Source organism: Neoarius graeffei, chromosome 6, assembly GCF_027579695.1.
Source record: "Neoarius graeffei isolate fNeoGra1 chromosome 6, fNeoGra1.pri, whole genome shotgun sequence".
NCBI classification, from domain to species: domain Eukaryota; kingdom Metazoa; phylum Chordata; class Actinopteri; order Siluriformes; family Ariidae; genus Neoarius; species Neoarius graeffei.
The window spans coordinates 33619260-33640613 of record NC_083574.1 but is presented as its reverse complement, the minus strand read 5'-3'; the positions used below and the strand labels follow the sequence as shown (position 1 = coordinate 33640613).

General features: G+C 41.7%; 1 protein-coding gene across 1 annotated transcript; it reads right to left on the bottom strand.

Moving 5' to 3' along the window:
• Window positions 1-1543: 1543 nt before the first annotated feature.
• On the bottom strand, window positions 1544-9559 carry LOC132887852 (actin, alpha cardiac muscle 1-like). The gene is made up of 9 exons (XM_060923588.1): window positions 9465-9559; window positions 9037-9187; window positions 8361-8489; window positions 7212-7322; window positions 6317-6401; window positions 4822-4983; window positions 3582-3773; window positions 3261-3442; window positions 1544-2002 (listed from the first exon to the last, which is right to left on the bottom strand). Exons 2-9 carry the CDS (start codon window positions 9163-9165, stop codon window positions 1859-1861), a joined length of 1134 nt encoding a protein of 377 aa, XP_060779571.1. The 5' UTR covers window positions 9166-9187; window positions 9465-9559; the 3' UTR covers window positions 1544-1858.
• Window positions 9560-21354: the final 11795 nt, after the last annotated feature.

Genomic DNA, 21354 nt, shown 5'->3' with positions numbered 1-21354 from the left:
TTTTATGAAGTGAAGTGGTTGGATCAGCTCTTATTCAGGGGTTTCATACGAAAGGGTGTGAATACCTATGCACACTCCAGATTTCTGGGGGTGGGGGGGTTTCATCTTAATTACTGTTTGTGTCACAATAAAACAACAATTTTCACCTTTAAAATGGTAGGCATGTTGTGTAAATCAAATGGTGCTAACCCCCAAAAAATCCATTTTAATTCCAGCTTGTAATGTAACAAAACAGGAGAAACACCAAGGGGGATGAATACCTTTGCAAGACACTGTAGCCATTAAAGGATGTGGCACATGGAGAGAAGTAATACTCAAATAGCCTGTGACATTCTGAGTAAACTCTCGAGACTGGTGTGCATGAAAATCACAGGAGATCAGCAGTTATAGAAATACTCAAACCAGCCCGTCTGGAATCAACACTCATGCCACTGTCAAAATCACTGAGCTCATACTTTTTCCCACATTCTGGTGGCTGATGTGAGCATTACCCAAAGCTGCTAGCCTGTATCTCCATAACTGTATGCATTGCACTGCTGACTCACAATTGGCTGATTAAATAATTGTATGAATGTGTAGGCTGTGATAACCTGACAACTTGTCCAGGGTGTACCCCGCTTCTCGCCCATAGTCAGCTGGGATAGGCTCCAGCTTGCCTGCGACCCTGTCAAACAGGATAAACGGCTACAGATAATGGATGGATGGATGAATGTTTAGTTGTACAGGTGTTCCTAATAAAGTGTTCAGTGAGTGTAGAGATCACATTTGCAAAGGAAAAAAAGGTTAAAATCATTAGAGCAGTCCATACCAAAAACAATTGTCGTACAAACCTATTTGAATTGTTATCTGTTAGAATCATTTTAAAGTTCTATGTGCTATGGTTTCTGTAACTCTCACCTTAGCTGTAAAAAAAAAAGTTGGGTTTCAAACATTTTTAAATTTTCTGTTTGAATCTAAAGTTTGAGAACTGTAAGTGTTTGCTATACCTAACCCCGAGGCTAGCCCCAGCCCCGAAGCAAATAGGAGAAATACATGCACACAAAACTTCTAAATTCTTTTGTCTTGTTTTACATGAGAATCTGAAGTTTTAGCTCATTGTGCTCTTATTATCCTAACCATAACCTCAGGTCCATCCTTTAAGCCCTTAAATATACTGTAGGCATAATATAAAAAGTAGGAAGTACAAGTCTGTATAAAAGCCAGTTGACTTTCAAACCTATTTGCATGGTTTTGTACTTGGGTCTAAAGTTTGGAAACTGTGCATACTCTGCTTTGCAAAATTCTAACTCAAGCTTTAAGCATATCAGCATAATACATGCAAAAGATGTAAATTAAAAAAAAGAAGAAATCTGAAGAAAATTGTTTCATGATTCATCATTGATAGATATCTGCTTGAATCGCAAATTTGAAAGCATTAAATTCCATTTCCCCCACATCTGTAATATGTTTCTGTAGTATGTGTACACTCTTTGGTATGAAAATTATATACCGAACTTTCTTTTATTTGTTCTTCTACCAATATAAAAATACCAAACACAATAAATGTGGGCTTGTACTAAAATTTATTGCAATTGAATTAAAATCCAAGTAAAGCATGGAAGCCCATGTATCAGCACCAAGTAAATTATGGTCATGGAGTTACAGATTTAATCAGTGCACTGCTCAAACCAGATAGTACAAGGGGTGTTATAATCCAAATGTTTCATAAAAATGAGGTACTCTTTTAAAAAGTTAATAGAATGTAAAATTTGCATAAAAATAGGAACCTGGAAACCACATTATTGACAGTGTATTTACAGCTCCTCATGAGGACATGAGCTGTGGTATGCAAGAAATGTGTGTATGCCTCAGAGTGTGTTTAGAAGCACTTTCTGTGGACAATAGAAGGTCCGGCCTCTTCATACTCATCCTTACTGATCCACATTTGTTGGAATGTGGACAGAGAAGCCAAGATGGAGCCTCCAATCCAGACTGAGTATTTACGCTCAGGAGGAGCAATCATCTACATGAGAGAGAGAAAGAGATTGGCTTATTTCAAAGTGACCAAAAACCTTCATAGCCATATTAAATCAGTGATATGCACTGATTTAAGGAAATAGGGAGACATTTGGGTCATTGTGGTGAACAAGAAATACTTTGTGAACATACTGTGAATAAAAACAGTTATGAGACAATTCCAAGTGTTATAATAATGTGGTCCTGTTGTGAGTGATATGTGATTTTCGTCTTATGGAACTAAGAACATGGAGAGTGAAAAAGAAAGCGCATTAAATTCATCTGATTCTGGGGATTAAACAGACTGATTAAAGGTGCAGTAGATATTATTTGGGATTATTTGGAATAAATCTGGACATCTGGAATAAATCTGTTACTGCAAGAAGCAAGTGGAAAAACATTGTGTACAGTTAGTATTTGTGTGCCTTTGTGTGTAGCTTCCCCTTCTATGATTGTGTCTAAGGTTGTAGCACCAATCTGAAAAGAATGGGTAGAGAAAACTAGTGATTATATGTCTGAACTCTGTTTTTGTGGCACTCTACCTACACAGATAGCATTAAGGGATTTTTTGCTTGCATCTGTGATCAGCATTTTCTAAGGGCACTGACATTGGCCAAATGTAAAGGCAACATTGAACTTACAATTTATATCTCGGAATACAATACCATAATTTTATTCATTTAGGAAGCTTAATATTAGCCCACAACACCTGAGGTCTGTCATGTTTTCATTTAAATTGATATTTGGGCTTTTCCAGGGTTATCTGTAGTGTAAAAACAATGTTTTATAGCACTTCTTTCATTAAAAAATTATTGTTGCCTTAAAATTCATGATAAATAAATAAGGCTAAATAAATAAAAGCAAAGGTAAATAAAATTAGGGGAGAACTCTTTGAAATTTCATTTCTTCAGCAGTTCAGCCATTCAGACATGTTAAAGGGAACTACCATTCCATCAATGTAGGTGGACAATATGGCAAATAAATAAATAAGTGAATTAATGAATAAGAAAGAAGAAAATTTCCAGATCTACATAATATTTAAGGGGGAAAAAAACTAAGGTTCCAGGAAAACTATAGTGCCAAATTATAAAACAAACAAAAATTGTGAACTTTGTCAAAAATTAAATTAGTCAAAAAGAGAAAAGGAGGAAGCATGAAACAATCATTACAAGAATAGATTCTGACTAGCCAGTAATGGTTGCCAAGTCCTGCAATAATTGGTTCACAGATTTTAGCACAAAAAGGTGTGGAAAAGGGAACATTACCTTGATCTTCATGGTGCTGGGAGCCAAAGCCGTGATTTCTTTCTGCATCCTGTCTCCAATACCTGGGTACATGGTGGTGCCTCCAGACAAGACATTATTGGCATACAGGTCTTTACGGATGTCAATGTCACACTTCATTATGCCGTTATATGTGGTTTCATGGATACCAGCCGACTCCATACCTGAAGAAAAAAGTGGTGTCATACATTTAGTTTGAACTCATTTAACACATCCTTAACTACTTCTTGTAGCTATGTACTTTTATTATTATATAACTGGTTTGTGGCTGAGCCATAATAGGACATAAAAAATTGAACTGACCGATGAAAGAAGGCTGGAAGAGAGTCTCTGGGCAGCGGAAACGTTCGTTGCCGATGGTGATAACCTGACCATCGGGGAGCTCATAAGATTTTTCCAGAGAAGAAGAAGAAGCAGCAGTGGCCATCTCATTCTCAAAGTCAAGAGCAACGTAGCATAGTTTTTCTTTAATGTCCCTCACTATCTCACGTTCAGCTGAGGAAGAAGAAATATATTTAGATTAAAAAAAAACAGGCAAAGAATCAAACAGTCTTTGAATAGTGATGTTATAAAGACTTTATACTCTTAAAAGCCCATTATGTGTACAAGTTTACAAGATCAAAATATACATAAATATATGATACAGTATATATTAAAATATGTAAGATTTCCTTAAACAACTACACTGTCCATGTTAGAATGTGAGTACGTGTGCATGCACACATACCCACACACTATATATGTATATGTATGTATCTGACAACAATGTGCCTTCATGTCACTGTAGCATGTACATATGCCATGTTTGAATACTTCCAATGACTGTGTTATTTAGAGAGGTGACAATACATCAGCATGGTCATTGTATACCCTTGTAAGGAAATCTGACACAGCTATTCCATTAATATTACTGGTACCGGTTATGACATCACAAGAACTGTGACTTTCAAGTGTGACATGGTGCGCCTGATGCCTGGCCTGAAATGAATGGGTTTAATGAGTGCTGTTTTAACATTGTGTGATAAACATTTAAGAAGTTTGCTTTAAACTATTCGAGCATTTTCTCTCATTGACTGAACTCTCACACTGTTGCTGTAATGTTTTATGGTATTTAACATTCTATACCCATTTTATTCTGTTTTGTTACCTAGATTTAATAGTGGCAGATCTCTACTGAAAGTAAGTATCTACACCAAATAATTCATAAATTATTCAGGAATATGAAAAACATGATCATATTACAGCCTTTTAATAGTTAGTGTCACTCACTGGATGTGAGATACTGCAGTAGATACATCTATTTGCACTTTATTTTCTGCAAATATTTATATATTCATTCCAGACCTTTCAACACACATGCACACCACCTGTTGGTGAATGTGTGGCAGGGTTAAAATTCTTTTAGCCACATGACAAGGAATATGACCTTTATTTCAGAACACTGCACATACACAGAGACACACACACACACACACACACACACACACCATCCAACTGTTTGAAAGTGTTTATCTGACAACAGTTGGTAGGAAATCATGGTCACCTGTAGTGACGAAGCTGTATCCTCTCTCAGTGAGAATCTTCATCAGGTAATCAGTCAGATCTCGACCGGCCAAATCCAGCCTCATGATGGCATGAGGAAGAGCGTAACCCTCATACACAGGCACATTATGGGTCACACCATCACCAGCATCCAGCACGATACCTACACACACACACACACACACAGACAATCATACCCACAATGTAACCGAAAGTGGGTTTTTTGTTTTGTTTTGTTTTTAAGAAAAGAAACATTGTCACGTGATATTAAAAGTTTAATACATGATGCTATCTGTAGGTCAACAAAGGGAGGAACTTAAGTTAAATTTGAGTCACCTGCCATCATTGCCTTTTTCCCCATTTCTTCAGTTTGACGTATTGCCTATAATAAGATGGTGTACTTTTCCACCATGAGCTAAGCTGATTATAAGCCGAAACATACTGTAGCACTGTGCTAACATTATTCAGCTATCTACTCAGCTAACGTGAATATTACTTCTCTAGAATTACCTATACATACAATACCAGTCAAAAGTTTGGACACACCTACTCATTCATAGGTTTCTCTGTATTTTGATTATTTTCTGCATTGTGGAAAACACTGAAGACATCAAAACTATTAAATAACACATGGAACATATCTGGAATTATGTGGCAAACAAAAAAAGTGTTTAAAAACAAAATATGTTTCATATTTTAGATTCTTCAAAGTAGCCACCATTTACCTTGATGACGTGTTGCATACTATTGGCATTATCTTAACCAGCTTCATGAGGTAGTCACCTGGAGTGCTTTTCAATTAACAAGTGTGTCTGAGCAAAAGTTAATTAGTAGAATTTCTTGCCTTTTTCATGTGTTTGAGATCAAACAGTAAATAGTAAATAATAAAAATACAGTAAATAGCCCTATTCAACAACTGTAGTAATCCATAAATATCAAGAACTGCTCAACTATCCATCCATCCATCCATCTTCTACTGCTCAACTAAGTAAAGAGAAATGACATCCATCATTACTTTAAAACATTAAGTGTCTTTTAGTTAATAAAAATAAAGAAAACCACCGAGTTAGAAGGGTGTCCAACTTTTTTACTTATACTGTAGCAAAGCTCTTTAACATGCAAACTACTATGTGCTGCTTGTGTAATTAAAAGCCATCATTTGTAATAAACAGCATGTTGACCCACAGAAGTGAAAAGAAACGCTGATGTTGATGTCATATAATCAGTTTTTCATTTGGCTGATCACATGTAACTTAATCTGTACCTTTGTTGGTTCAGGGATGCCGGTAATTTGACAAAATATAGGACATACATATGGGAATTGTGCTTTCCTCTTTCCTCACTACACACACACACACACACACACACACACACACACACACGATCAACTACATACAATAAGTGACTGCATATCTCAGTAAACTGCAATATAACATTAAAAGTGTAGTCTAGACTAAAAAGGATCTGTATGTATGTGCATGTGTGTGTTTTCTCACCAGTGGTACGGCCAGATGCATATAGTGAAAGCACAGCCTGAATGGCCACGTACATTGCAGGGACATTAAAGGTCTCAAACATGATCTACACACGGATGAGAAAACAGTGAGCATTACAACACTGATCACATTTAACATAATGTTTTTCTGCATTCTGTTTGTTTGCTGATGTATTACAACATGAAGATGTGAAACACAAGGATGATCTCAGTTAATGTCTCAGTTCATAATTCTATGTGTTATTATTGTCATGAGCTGCATTTAAAACAGAAACCATACCCTTACATTTAAAACGATTCGTGATTCATTTGCTAAGGCAAATCACAGGATTGATGTGCTCTTTCCAACACGTCATCATTACATCATTACATCATTACATGGCGAATTCTCAGGAACAAAGGAAAATGTATGCTCATTGATATGGTGAAGTTTTCTCTAAGGAGACCTTTATTTAGCATTTTTGGAAGGAGTCTCCAGTGTCAGTACTTTGCAACAGTCAGCCAAGATTTCCATCATGGGTAAAAGGACTTTTTTTCTGCATTTTGTATTTTCCTGGTAACAAGCTGCATTTCTGTTGTTTTATTAATTTCTAAAGAATAGAATGCCACGACTGTTTATAGCTGCTATGATGTAAGCATTAACAGGAACTTGTTCTATGGAAGTTCCACAATAATAAATGCATCTATAAATTGATAAAAAGTATGCCAGGTTGTTCTTTAAGATATATTACAAATTGTTAACATGGGCAAATTGTTAGAACTGCTGTTTTAAGAAAATGTTCAATTTCAAGGTGGTAATGCATTATACCACACTACCTCGTTCTATTGGTAAATACAGAGAGAGAGAGAGAGAGAGAGAGAGAGAGTGTGTGTTTCAGATTGTTTCCATTACTCACCTGTGTCATCTTCTCTCTGTTAGCTTTGGGGTTGAGAGGAGCTTCAGTGAGAAGGACTGGATGCTCCTCAGGAGCCACTCGCAGCTCATTGTAGAAAGTGTGATGCCAAATCTGAAAAAGGAAAAAACAATCCAACCCACATATCCAGATCTGATGAATATTTAGATTTTGGCCAAACAGAAAGTTCCATATACAGTGAGGTCCAAAATTCTAAGACCACATTAAAAATATGGGATTTTTATTTTATATAAAACTGGAAATAAACAGAAAGCTTTGTAATTTTGAAAAAGAAAAAGAAAATGTGCAACATCATGGCTATTCAATATTTAATATGTTGGACAATTTCTAGGATATTATTTAAATTCAAGCAAAATTTTCTGCAAGTCTTATCCCTTCAGTTGAAGCACATGTTCAGATGATACTCCAATGGATTTGATCCAACATGGATCATGAGGTTTTACAGAAACTTGTGGAGTCTGTCTCAGCTCAAGCCATTAAAATAAAAAAGAGGGCATGCCAAATACTAAGAAATGCTGGAAATATGTAAATATTTCTATGATTCCACTTTTCACTCAAGTTGTTGTCAATAATGCCATTTGCAATGTTAACCTTTGTGTTAAATTGGCAAATAATGCCAAACACAAACAATTTCAAAAATGGTCTCAGACTTTTGTAACCCATGATATATCCTTGTGTATGTAGAAAAATGTGATTTATATGCTCGTGTCCAGAATGTCAAACTCAGTAGGGGGCAAAGTATATTTACTAGCTAAATCAAAGTAGACCATGACTTATAATGAACATTGGACAAAGTACCCTTTTATGTGCTAATATAAGTCAGGACAGACTGTATAATGAATGTAATGGAGTGTCACTCTTCAGCTGTTGCTGAGAACCTTCTGTCATGATACTACAAAATACTTGCAAAGCTACTGAAAGTAATCAAATCCCAACAAAGCTTCACAATGGGTGAAAATTTGAGTGAATACAAGAAAGTTGAGCAATAAAATGGAGAATGTTTGGAAGTATTTGCCCTATAGAGTGTGAATTAGTGCGTTGCATAGTGATCCTGCAAACTTGACATTTCATCCCACTGTATACAAACAGATGGATGGGGGGGGGGGGTGCCATGACCATCCATCGTGTTACCTTCTCCATGTCATCCCAGTTGGTGATGATACCATGCTCAATTGGGTATTTGAGGGTCAGAATGCCTCTTTTGCTTTGAGCTTCATCACCTACATAGCTGTCCTTCTGACCCATACCCACCATCACACCCTGAAACACATATCAAACAACAGCCTATTATCCATCACTGAGAGAAATATAAAAATCTCATCTCATCTCATTATCTCTAGCCGCTTTATCCTGTTCTACAGGGTCGCAGGCAAGCTGGAGCCTATCCCAGCTGACTACGGGCGAAAGGCAGGGTACACCCTGGACAAGTCGCCAGGTCATCGCAGGGCTGACACATAGACACAGACAACCATTCACACTCACATTCACACCTACGGTCAATTTAGAGTCACCAGTTAACCTAACCTGCATGTCTTTGGACTGTGGGGGAAACCGGAGCACCCGGAGGAAACCCACGCAGACACGGGGAGAACATGCAAACTCCACACAGAAAGGCCCTCATCGGCCATGGGACTCAAACCCGGACCTTCTTGCTGTGAGGCGACAGCGCTAACCACTACACCACCGTGCCGCCCCAAATATAAAAATAAATATTGCAGTTGTAACAAGTACACTCTAAACAATCATGCTTAATTAGACAGACTCCAGTGCAACAGTACTATAGTTTTGAATTGTAAAACTCAATAACCTGATGGCGAGGCCTGCCAACAATGGAGGGGAAGACGGCTCTGGGAGCATCATCACCAGCAAATCCAGCTTTAACCAGTCCAGAGCCGTTATCACAAACCAATGCAGTGGTTTCTTCTTCATCACACATCTTCACTCACACGGCTGAGGACCTACACACAACAGACAAAGAAAGAAAGAAAGAAAATAATAAAAACTGTGTAAAAAGTGTAAAAATTAAATATGTGAACATTAAATCTAACTGATTCTTTCAGAAATATGAACCTTTGAATGTACCAATTATATACAGTACTTTATGTGGTTATAACAATTTGACTCAAGGAGATAAAGGAATATAATTATATAATTTAAACCTCAAAAAGAGAAAAAAGATGACAGAGATATACGCAAATAATGAAAAAAGTGAAAGTAGACAAATAAAGGACTCACTTAACAGAGGAGAAGAAGAGGGTCTTTCGCTCCCTTTAAAGAGTGGAGAAAGTGTTCACCTGCTCAGAGTATTTATACACACACCTTCATAAAACCCACAACCTTTTTTGGACACAAAGTCAGTCTCTCTCTCTCTCTCTCTCTCTCTCTCTCTGTGGACAGACATGCTTTTGCCCTCAATGGAAAGGACAAGTGCAGGTTCTTCTGCACAGAAACAATGACAGACACTTAGTTAATATTAGATGGTCATTTGTTATGCAGGCAACAGCAGTTAGATGTCTGAGGGGGAAAAGGTGATCATACTCTGTGGTAGTCCTAGTGCACGTGTGTGTTCATAAAAACTTCTCAAGTCCAGATTAGATTTGTGGAACGTTTATCTTTTTTATGTCAGACCAAAGAATGGATTTTGCCTAAAGATTATAAAAACAATGATAAAATACAAAAAAAGTCTGACTATTGGAAATATTATACTTTTATAATGTTAGATGCCAAGATCCAGCCCAGAACTTCCAAATCCTGACCTGCACCTTTGCGCTCCAGTCCGTGTTTTCCCCATTCTCCCCACGCTGCCCTAGCACACCTGCTACACATTTGTGGTTAGTCACTCTATATAAGCACTGCAAGAAGTATTACACAACGCAGATAAATACTTGCCATTATGTTTAGTTATGGTCATGATCTAGTTTTTTTTTTTTTTTCTGCTTCCCCTCTCTGGTTTCCAGACTTGGATTACGTTTTTTGGATTATGATTTTTGCCTGCCGTGTTTTGGAAATTTTAGACTGGGACTTGACTCAGGACTCTGTCTTTCCTGGCATTGCCTTTTTGTCTGCTCTTCTCAGATTTCTCCCAGGATTATTGTGACTGTTATACTGTGTCTGCTCTGCCACTCTTGGAACTGGCCAGGATATTTCACACTGTGCTGCTGTACCTGCTTCTTGCTTGTTCACCTCTACTCATCAGGTACACCTCAGTTCCTATCTATATTTTGGTAGCTGCTTATTGGGTTCAATCGGCACCCATGGCCTCCAGGTCGTGACAGAATTTATCCGCCACACTATGAACCCAGCAGACTACGATGCTCTCAAATCTGCACTGGCAAAGCAGGGCTCTGTTCTCGGATCTCAACAGTGAGAGATCATAGCTGTATGCCAGAGCATGTCCTCCATCATCGACCTCCTACAGAGACTCTCCTCACAGATTGAGACCCTTCAGGCTCTGATCGGGGGCTGACTACCACCAGCACCAACCAGTCAACTGGCTGCTCCAGCCTTAACCCCCCCATGAGCCTTGACTCCCCGCTCCACAATCGTATGATGTTGCACCTGGGACCTGCCATTCATTCCTCTCACAGTGCTCCTTAGCCATGGAATTTCAGGTGTCTGCCCTCCCCTCTGAGAGCTTGCAGGTAGCTTATGTTATCATGCTTTTAACAGGAAAGGCACAAGAATGGGAAACAGCTGTTTGAGATGCCAGGGCATCCTACTGTTCGAGTTTCAGGGAATTCACTGAGGAGATGCAGAAGGGTTTTGGCCATTCCCCCAAGGGCAGGGAGGCTGCGAGGCAGCTGATGGGGCTGAAGCAAGGTGCTCATTCAGTTCATGATTATGCCATCGAATTCCGGACTCTTGCTACAGCAGTCGACTGGAACGCAAGCACCTTATATGATGCTTTCTTTCATGGGCTAAATCATGCCATTTTGGATGAGATTGCACCTCATGACCTTCCTGATAGACTGGATGGCTTGGTAGATCTGGTTGGTCAGGTGGATGCTTGCCTACTGCTGTGCAATCAGAGAAGGGAGTGGAGGAGGAGCTGAAGGGTCGAACCCAGGACCATCACCTCTCCATCAGAGGGTGCCACCCCTGATGAATCTGAGCCCATGCAATTAGGCAGGACCCGGGTAACCCCAGAGGAAAGAAGATGCCATCAAGAAACTAGTTCCTGTTTTTACTGTGGACAGTTTGGACATTTCATCTCCCGCTGCCCAGTAAAAGGGTCTGCCCACCAGTAAATGTGGGGATATGTGTGGGCATTTCTACACATACTTTCCCTGCGGCTAAGTCTACATTGACTGTTGAGATATCATTTCAAAATAAGATCCAATCTGTTCAAGCCCTTATTGATTCTGGTGTGGACCAGAGCTTTATCATGACTTCCTGGGCTGAGGAACTGGGCATCCCCTTGCGTCAGCTAGATTGTCCCCTTGTGACCAGAGCTCTGAATGGGGCTGAGCTCAGTCCCATTTCCCATGTCACTGATCAGGTTACTTTGAAGGTTTCAGGTAATCACATTGAATCAATTTAGTTCTACGCCATGAATGACTCCCTCAAGCTTATTGTACTTGGCCTTCCCTGGTTACACCTCCACAACCCCCACATTAACTGGAGTGATGGGACCATCTCTGGACAAATACATCTCAGTGTTTCTAGCAGCTGGTATCATCCATCCATCATCCTTCCCTGCAGGAGCAGGGTTCTTTTTTGTGGAGAAGAAAGACAAGTTCCTCAGGCCATATATTGACTATCGGGGACTTAATGTTATTACTGTTAAGAACTGCTATCCCCTACCACTCATGTCCCCTGCCTTTGAGTTACTTCATGGGGCTCAGTTGTTTACCAAGTTGAATCTCTGCAATGCCTACCACCTGGTGTGAATAAGAGAAGATGAGTGGAAGATGGCATTTAACACTCCTACTGGCCATTATGAATACCTAGTTCATAGTGATCATACTAACATAGATGAGTATGCCATGATTGTATCAGCCTACATCAACAAATGCATGGAGGATGTCAGTGGCATAAACAGCATCACCACCCGAGCCAACCAAAAGCCCTGGATGACTTATGAAGTACGCAAAATGCTAAAGGCACGGAACTCAGCCTTCAAGTCTGGTGATGAGAAGGCACTGAGAACAGCGAGAGCCAACTTGAACTGTGCCATCAGATTAGCAAAGTGCGCTCACAGTCAAAAAATCCAGGACTTTTTCCACAACACCACCAACACCAGGGATATGTCGCAAGGCATATGGGCTATCACAAACTACAGGATAGCCCCTCTCAAGTGTGATGATGATGCAGACTTCCTCAATGAACTTAATAAGTTCTTTGGGAGGTTTGAGGCACTAGATAGCACTCCTGCAGTGAAAGCTGTTCCCCATCAGGATGAAAAGGCACTCTGTTTTGATACAGCTGAGGTGCAGAGGACTTTGAGGAGAGTCAACACACGAAAGGCCCTGGGCCCCAATAATATTCCTGGTCAGGTGCTCAGGGAATGTGCAGACCAGCTGGCTCATGTTCTAATGGACGTTTTCAACACCTCACTGGATCAAGCCAAAGTCCCATCATGTTTCAAGACTGCCACTATCATCCCAGTGCCAAAAAAACCTCAAATCACATCACTCAACGACTACCGGGCCGTTGCACTCACTCCCATTATGATGAAGTACTTTGAGAAGCTGGTAAAGGAGTACATCACCTCCAGGCTCCCTCCCACACTCAATCCCTTCCAGTTTGCCTACCAGCCAAACTGCTCTACTGAAGACGCCATCTCCTCCGCTTTTCACCTGAGCCTTCCACACCTGGAGGAGAAGAACACTCATGTGCGGATGGTGTTCCTGAACTTCAGTTCAGCGTTTAATACTATCATTCCACAGCATGTGGTGAACAAACTGGGTCCCCTGGGCTTCAGCACCCCACTGTGCAACTGGCTGCTAGACTTCCTCACTGAAAGACCACAGTCAGTGTGGGTCAGACAGAACACCTCCAGTGTCATCACCCTCAGCACAGGCTCCTCTCAGGGCTGTGTCCTGAGCCCTCTGCCATTCACTCTGATGACACACGACTGCATTCCCAGGGCTGCCAGCAACCACATTGTGAAGTTTGTGGATGACACAACAGTGGTGGGCCTCATCAGGGATGACAATGACCTGGCCTACAGAGAGGAGGCGGAGCATCTGGTGGGCTGGTGCAGGGAAAACAACCTGATCCTGAACATGGACAAAACCAAAGAGATCATTGTTGACTTCAGGAAAAACCAGCCCAGCCACGCTCCACTTCTCATCAACAACACAGCTGTGGAGGTGGTCAATAGCACCAAGTTCCTGGGGGTGCACATCACAGACAACTTCACCTGGTCTGTGAACACCACATCACTGGTCAAGAAAGCACAGCAGCATCTGTACTTCCTGCGTAGGATGAGGAGAGCCCATTTGCCCCTGCCCATCCTCACTACATTTTACAGAAGCACCATAGAGAGCATTCTGACCAGCTGCATCTCTGTGTGGTGTGGAGGCTGCAGTGCCTCTGACTGGAAGACTGTGAGGAGAGTGGTGAGGACAGCGGAGAAAATCATTGGGACTTCTCTTCCCTCCATTCAGGACATTGCACCTAGGTGCTGCATGTCCCAAGCCAGAAACATCATCAGTGACCCCTCACACCCTCACTATGGACTGTTCTCCCTCCTGGCCTCTGGAAAGAGGTTCCTCAGCATTTGGTGCAGGACCACCAGGTTCTGTAACAGCTTTTTCCCCCAGGTCACCAGACTGCTGAACTCCAAATCCAAACTCTAAACTTCTATTTATACTTGAACAATTCCTAATTCCACAGGTCATTTTATACTATTGCACTTTATAATATTTTTGCTGCTGCATAATTTAATACATTTTCATATTTAATTCTGTGCTGAGCCAAATTGCAACGAAATTTCATTCTGTGTACACTTGTTACATACTGAATGACAATAAAAGTTGTCTAAGTCTTAGTCTAAGTCTAGTTTTGCCATTTGGGCTCACTAATGCCCCCTCTGTCTTCCAAGCCTTGATCAGTGATGTCTTGCAAGACTATTAACCAGTTCACCTTTGTTTATCTCAATGATATTCTCATCTTCTCCCACACATTGGAGGTCCATTGATTTCATGTCAGACAGGTCCTGCAACGACTCCTAGAGAGCCAACTCTTCACCAAAGCAGAGAAGTATGAATTCCACAAGTGCACCATGTCCTTCCTGGGCTTTGTGATTTCCCATGGGGTGGTCCAAATGAATCCCAACAAGGTCAAGGTGGTCTCTGAGTGGCCTGTTCCTTCTTCCCATAAGGAATTGCAGTGCTTCTTGGGGTTTGCCAACTTTAATTGGAGGTTTATCAGGAATTACAGCACCATCGCTGCTCCCCTGACCGGACTCACATCTTCCAAGCACCCCTTCTCATGGACCAACCATGCTGAGAGTGACTTCTCTTCTCTGAAGACCAGATTCTCCGTGGCACCAGTTCTCATCATCTCTGACCCTGCCATTCAATTCATCCTCAAAGTGTTTTCAATGCCCATGTCTCAAAGCCTCAGACACGGGCATTGGGGCTGTTCTGTCCCAGAGGTCAAACAAAGATAACAAGGTGCGCCCCTGCACATTCTTTTCTTGTCATATGGCTCGAGCTGAACACAAGTATGGCACTGGAGATTGAGAACTGCTAGCTATCAAGCTGGCCCTGGAAGAGTTGAGGCACTGGTTGGAGGGGACTGAGATTCCATTCATCATTTGGACAGACCATAAGAATCTCTAGTACTTCAGGTTTGCCAAATGCCATAACGCATGTCAAGCCAGATGGTCATTGTTTTTCTCCTGCTTTAACTTTGTTCCCTCTTTTAGACCGGGCTCTAAGAATGTCAAGCCAGATGCTCATTCCAGGCAGTTTTCTCTGGACTCCACAAGGAACCAGGGTGAATTGGGCCACACTAGACTTTTAGACTTACCTCTGGTCTCAGCTGCTCCCTCTTGGGAACCACCACTGTCAATGTCACAGGAATGCAGTATCTCAAAACCTCTGCACCTGACCTCTACCAGCAAACACCTTACTTTTCAGCCTTGCTTATGGCAGTCCTTAGAGCTAACCATCTCCTGAAGTAGCAGCTGACTCTCCTCTCCAGGTCCCAAATGGTGGAAATCAGGAACTCATAAATCAGCAGGGGCCAGAAGTTCCTTCACAGAATCCCACTCTGATTTATCCACTCCTTGTACTTGTACTTCTCCCTTTTCCTCTCAAAGACCTTCTCCATTTGCTCCTCCCACAGTACAGTGAGCTCCAGCTGATGATGTGTTTTATTGCCTCTGGGGGGGGGGGGGTAGAACCTTACCATATAAAGTTCTTAGTCACACTGTGACTAAGAACTTCATATGGTAAGGTTCTACGCCCCAGAGGTCTGTCCAAGTAATAGTTTTTTTCTCCACTTGTTCCCATCTCATCCAGACACCCTGCTGTCCCATTCCCACTGCCCTGTTTGCCATCTTCTCTTTGACCACTGCTCTTACCTCACCCTAGATGAGTTGCTGCCTTTCCTGTCCCCAAACCTTGTCATAGTAGTGGCTTTGATGGGTATCCAGGCCTGCTCTTTCCCTGGCCACTGCTCCAACCAGGAGTCCATGGCATAGGCATGACTTTCTCTGTTCCAGTGCACCCTCTGCCCTCCATTTCCTGCTAGTCTTTACTGCTATCCCTGACCCCAAAACTTTAGAGTCTGTTGAGTCATGATATTGCAGCACTTCCGTTATGCACAAAACCTTGAACTCCTCCTTGATGGACTTAAAGGGGAGCCTCAGTTTGCAAGTGCTCCTGTAAAGGGCTATGCAGGCCAGGCTCCTCAGCAGACCTAACCATTTCCTTAGGTAGTGGCTAATTTTCCTCTCCAGGTCTCCAGTGAAACAACTATTGATGCTAAGCTAGGACAGATCATCAGTGATATTATCTTTGGTCATCAGGTGTTTCAGGTCTTTCAAATATCATAGACCCTCACCAAGGCGACCCAGCTGAGGATGATCAGCCCTCAACTTTTGCCCTATCAGTGGTTACCCAGAAATCCACCATCTTAATCCATAGCCACCTTGATGCTTTCTATCTGCACCCTCCCTCTTCATCTGGATAACTCTCATCATGCCAAGTACAGCATATGCCCTGCTCAGAGACTGCCCTGCAAAATCTCTGCACCCAACCTCTACCGGCAAGTACCTTGTTTTCCACTCTTTCTTATAGCAGTCCTGAAGTCATGGCATGGTGGCTGGTGAATCCTGGACTTGAACTTAGTGCCTTTACATTCTGGTTCTGCCAATTTTCCTAGCATATTCATTGCCAGAGCAAAAAAGGAATCACTGAGATGGAACAGCTTGTAATGATTCCCATCCCAAGACTGTGCCAATGAGATGTTAAGGATCCTGCTGAAACTCTCTGAAGTGGGAGTAATACTCCAGAATTAGATCTTTTGCTTGGCTAGCACATAATGCCTCTCCAGTGTTTCCTGGACAAGCTGCCATTTTCCCGTGCTGTCAACTGTCTTTCCAGCCATCACCAACCTGTTCTTGGTTGTCAACCAGTCTGTTCCTGGTCACCACTGGTTTCTCCAGAGTCATAGTTGTAGCGCCTATCTATTGATGCTAAGCTAGGGCAGATTATCAGTAATGTTACCTGGGGTCATCAGGTGCTTCTGGTCTTTCAAACATAATACACCCTCACCTAGGTAACCCAGCTGATGCTGATGCAGACCTCAACTTCTGGCCTAGCATCTGCTACCCACAAATCTGCCTTCTTAGTCTATAGCCACCTGGAGGCTCTCTCTGCAACCCTTGCAGTCCTTGACCAGGCCATCTTACTTCTTCCTTTTCCTCTTAAAGGCCTCCTCCATGTGCTCCTCCTATGGTACAGTAAGTTCCAGCATGATGATGTGTTTTGTTGCCTCTGACACCAGCACAACATCAGGTTTGAGGGTGGTCCTTAAACTTGAGTTACAGCCCCTTGAGTGTTCTGCTTGGCCTCTCTCCAGCTTTAATGAAGCAGAAATACAGCAGAAATCTACCTACCCCATTTCCAGAAAACTTAAAATATTTTCCAAAATGCAATAAAAACAAAAATCTATGATTTAGGGCGGCACGGTGGTGTAGTGGATAGCGCTGTCGCCTCACAGCAAGAAGGTCCTGGGTTCGAGCCCCGGGGCCGGCGAGGGCCTTTCTGTGTGGAGTTTGCATGTTCTCCCCGTGTCCGCGTGGGTTTCCTCCGGGTGCTCCGGTTTCCCCCACAGTCCAAAGACATGCAGGTTAGGTTAACTGGTGACTCTAAATTGACCGTAGGTGTGAATGTGAGTGTGAATGGCTGTCTGTGTCTATGTGTCCGCCCTGTGATGACCTGGCGACTTGTCCAGGGTGTACCCCGCCTTTCGCCCATAGTCAGCTGGGATAGGCTCCAGCTTGCCTGCGACCCTGTAGAAGGATAAAGCGGCTAGAGATAATGAGATGAGAGATGAGATCTATGATTTATTAATTCACATGAACATTTACTTAACTGACAAAAGTACAGAGAAAATATTTTAATTGGTTTACTGACCAACTTAATTTTGTTTTGTAATTATAAAAAAAAAGTTATGTCATGTTGGCGAGTGCTCGAGCTTGGCACATCACAAGCTGTTACTCTCGTCCATGTACACAAAGCATGCCACAAGAACTATATACATACACATAAAAGGACTGCACATGCACCAAGACTTTGTGAAGTATATGTCGAATACCCTGTGTCATACTAAGCCTTGTTTTGTGTTTTTGTTACTGTAGCTCTTGACCTTGTCTGTTATTTTTGACTCTGGCTTTTGTCTTGCCTTTAATATTCTGTTTGCACCTCATATGACCCATGTCTCTATCTCAACTCTGCCTTTGCCTAATGTTTTTATATTATGTTCACATGCATGTTTGTAAATACAGTGTCTTGCAAAAGTATTCATCCCCCTTTATGTTTGTCCTCTTTTGTTGCATTACAAGCTGGAATTAAAATAGATTTTGGGGGGTTAGCACCGTTTGATTTACACAACATGCCTACCACTTTAAAGGTACAATTTTTTTTTTTATTGTGACACAAACAATAATTAAGATGAAAAAAAAACAGAAATCTGGAGTGTGCATAGGTATTCACCCCCCAAAGGCAATACTTTGTAGAGCCACCTTTTGCTGCAATTACAACTGCAAGTCTTTTGGGGTATGTCTCTATTAGCTTAGCACATCTAGCCACTGGGATTTTTGCCCATTTCTCAAGGCAAAACTGTTCCAACTTCTTCAAGTTAGACGGGTTGCATTGGTGTACAGCAATCTTCAAGTTATGCCACAGATTCTCAATTGGATTGAGGTCTGGGCTTTGACTAGGCCATTCCAAGACATTTAAATGTTTCCCTTTACACCACTCCAGTGTAGCATTAGCTACATACACATGGGCACATACTGGTGGCTCCACATGCTCATCGACGTGCATAACCATGTCTCATCCTGCAGTGAGTGTGTCCATGCCAGAATGCCAAAGCCTATACCTGAGTCCATGCCCACATCCCAGTTCATGTCCAAGCTAATACCAGTGCCCTCAACCATGCCTGAGTCCAAGCCATCACCCATGCCTGAATCCATGCCTGCACTAATGTATAGAAAAGTATAGGAAAGCTCTTAGTGCTGCTAGATCAACATATCTCTCCTCCCTAATAGAAGATAACAAAAATAATCCTAGATTCCTATTTAATACTGTAGCAAAATTAACCAGGAATAGGTCCACTATAGACACATGCACACCTGCAGTATGTAGTAGCAACGACTTCATGAATTTTTTTAATGACAAAATTGAGAATATCCGACAAAAAATTCAAACTACTAATTTAAGGTCAGACAATGAAGGTGACCCTGTAGTTAACAATGTAACTGTATCAGATCATCAGTTAGAATGTTTTACTCCCCTAAAAGAAACTGAATTACTTTCATTAATCTCGGCATCAAAAGCCTCAACTTGTGTACTAGATCCCTTACCTACACGTCTATTCAAACAGATAATACCTGAAGTAATTGAACCACTTCTAAAAATAATAAATTCTTCTCTCAGGATTGTCTATGTACCCAAATCCTTTAAACTAGCAGTTATCTATCCCCTGATTAAAAAACCTGACCATTATCCCTGTCAGTTGTCCAATTATCGGCCAATATCAAACCTGCCCTTTATCTTCAAGATCCCTGAAAAAGCTGTGGCACAGCAGTTATGCTTATATTTACATAGGAATAACATCCATGAAGTGTATCAGTCAGGATTTAGACCTCATCATAGCATAGAGACAGCTCTGGTTAAAGTAGTAAATGATCTACTGTTGGCATCTGATCAGGGCTGTGTCTCGCTGCTTGTGTTGCTTCACCTTAGTGCAGCATTTGATACCACTGATCATTCCATTCCTCTGGATAGACTAGAAAATGTTGTGGGAGTTAAGGGAACAGCCATCTCCTGGCTCAGGTCTTATTTAACTGATCGCTATCAGTATGTTGATATAAATGGTGATATTTCTAGACATACTGAGGTAAAGTTTGGTGTTCCACAAGGTTCTGTCTTGGGTCCACTGCTTTTTTTCTTTATATATGTTACCTCTGGGTGATATTATTCGTAAACATTGTATTAGTTTCCACTGTTATGCTGATGACACACAGTCATATGTTTCTGCAAAACCTGATGAGAGACACCAGCTTAATAGAATTGAGGAATGTGTAAAGGACATTAGACACTAGATGCTTATTAATTTCCTTCTGCTTAACTCTGACAAGACTGAAGTACTTGTACTAGGACTACATGGAGCTAGAAGTAAGTTTTCTGGTTACACAGTAACTCTGGATGGCCTTTCTGTTTCTTCACGTGCAGCAGTAAAAGACCTCCGAGTGATTATTGACCCCAGTCTTTCATTCAAAACTCACATTGATAACATTACCCAGATAGCTTTCTTTCATCTCAGAACTATTTCTAAGATAAGAAATTTAATGTTACTACATGACACGGAAAAACTAGTTCATGCTTTCGTTACCTCCAGGTTGGATTATTGTAATGCCTTACTGTCTGGATGTTCCAATAAGTGCATAAACAAGCTCCAGTTAGTTCAAAATGCAGCAGCAAGAGTCTTTACTAGAACTAGAAAATATGACCACATCACCCCTGTCTTATCCACACTGCATTGGCTCCCAATCAAATTTCGTATTGATTATAAAGTACTACTATTGACCTTTAAAGCACTGAATGGTCTCGCACCACAGTACCTGAGTGAACTTCTGGTCCTCTATGACCCGCCACGCCTACTTAGATCAAAAGGTGCAGGCTATCTGCTGGTACCTTGTATAGTGAAGGCTACATCAGGGGGCAGAGCCTTTTCTTACAAAGCCCCACAGTTATGGAACAGCCTTCCAAGTAGTGTTTGGGAATCAGACACAGTCTCAGTGTTTAAGTCTAGGCTGAAAACATATCTGTTTAGTCAAGCCTTTTGTTAATGGCATTTATGAGGTAAAGGTGTAGATCTGGAGGGTCCTCAGACAGTATTTTGGTAAACTGGGATCTATGGATGCTGTCAGTCCCCCACTTGCTTGCTCACTCGAGTTTGTTGACGGTGTAGTGGCTGGCTGCTTTATGTCCCGGGGCTCCCTCATGCCTGTGTTACCTTCTGGCTCTCCCCTTTTAGTTATGCTGTCATAGTTAGTTGCCGGAGTCCCTGCTTGTACTCAGTGCAATATGTATACTGTTCCTACTTATTCAGGTGACATTGGACATACCTAACAACTTGCCTGTCCTCCCCCCAAATCTGTCCCTCTGAGTTACATGTCAGTCCTGGGATCGAGATGCTGACCTCTTCTGTTCCTTGGACCTGCCTGATCCATCCTGATGCCCTATGTCTGGTTGGAGTCTCATTGCATCGCTCCTGTGGAGAGCAGCTCCATGTGGACAGTTGGGGGTCGCGCCTGGAGGACGCTCTGAACTCTTGCAGTGGTGCTTTTGTGGCTGGGGACTGCAAATGACTTGCTGACTTTAGGACTGCAGTTGACTTGCTGACTTTGGGACTGCGGTTGTTGTGGACAGTTTTGTGC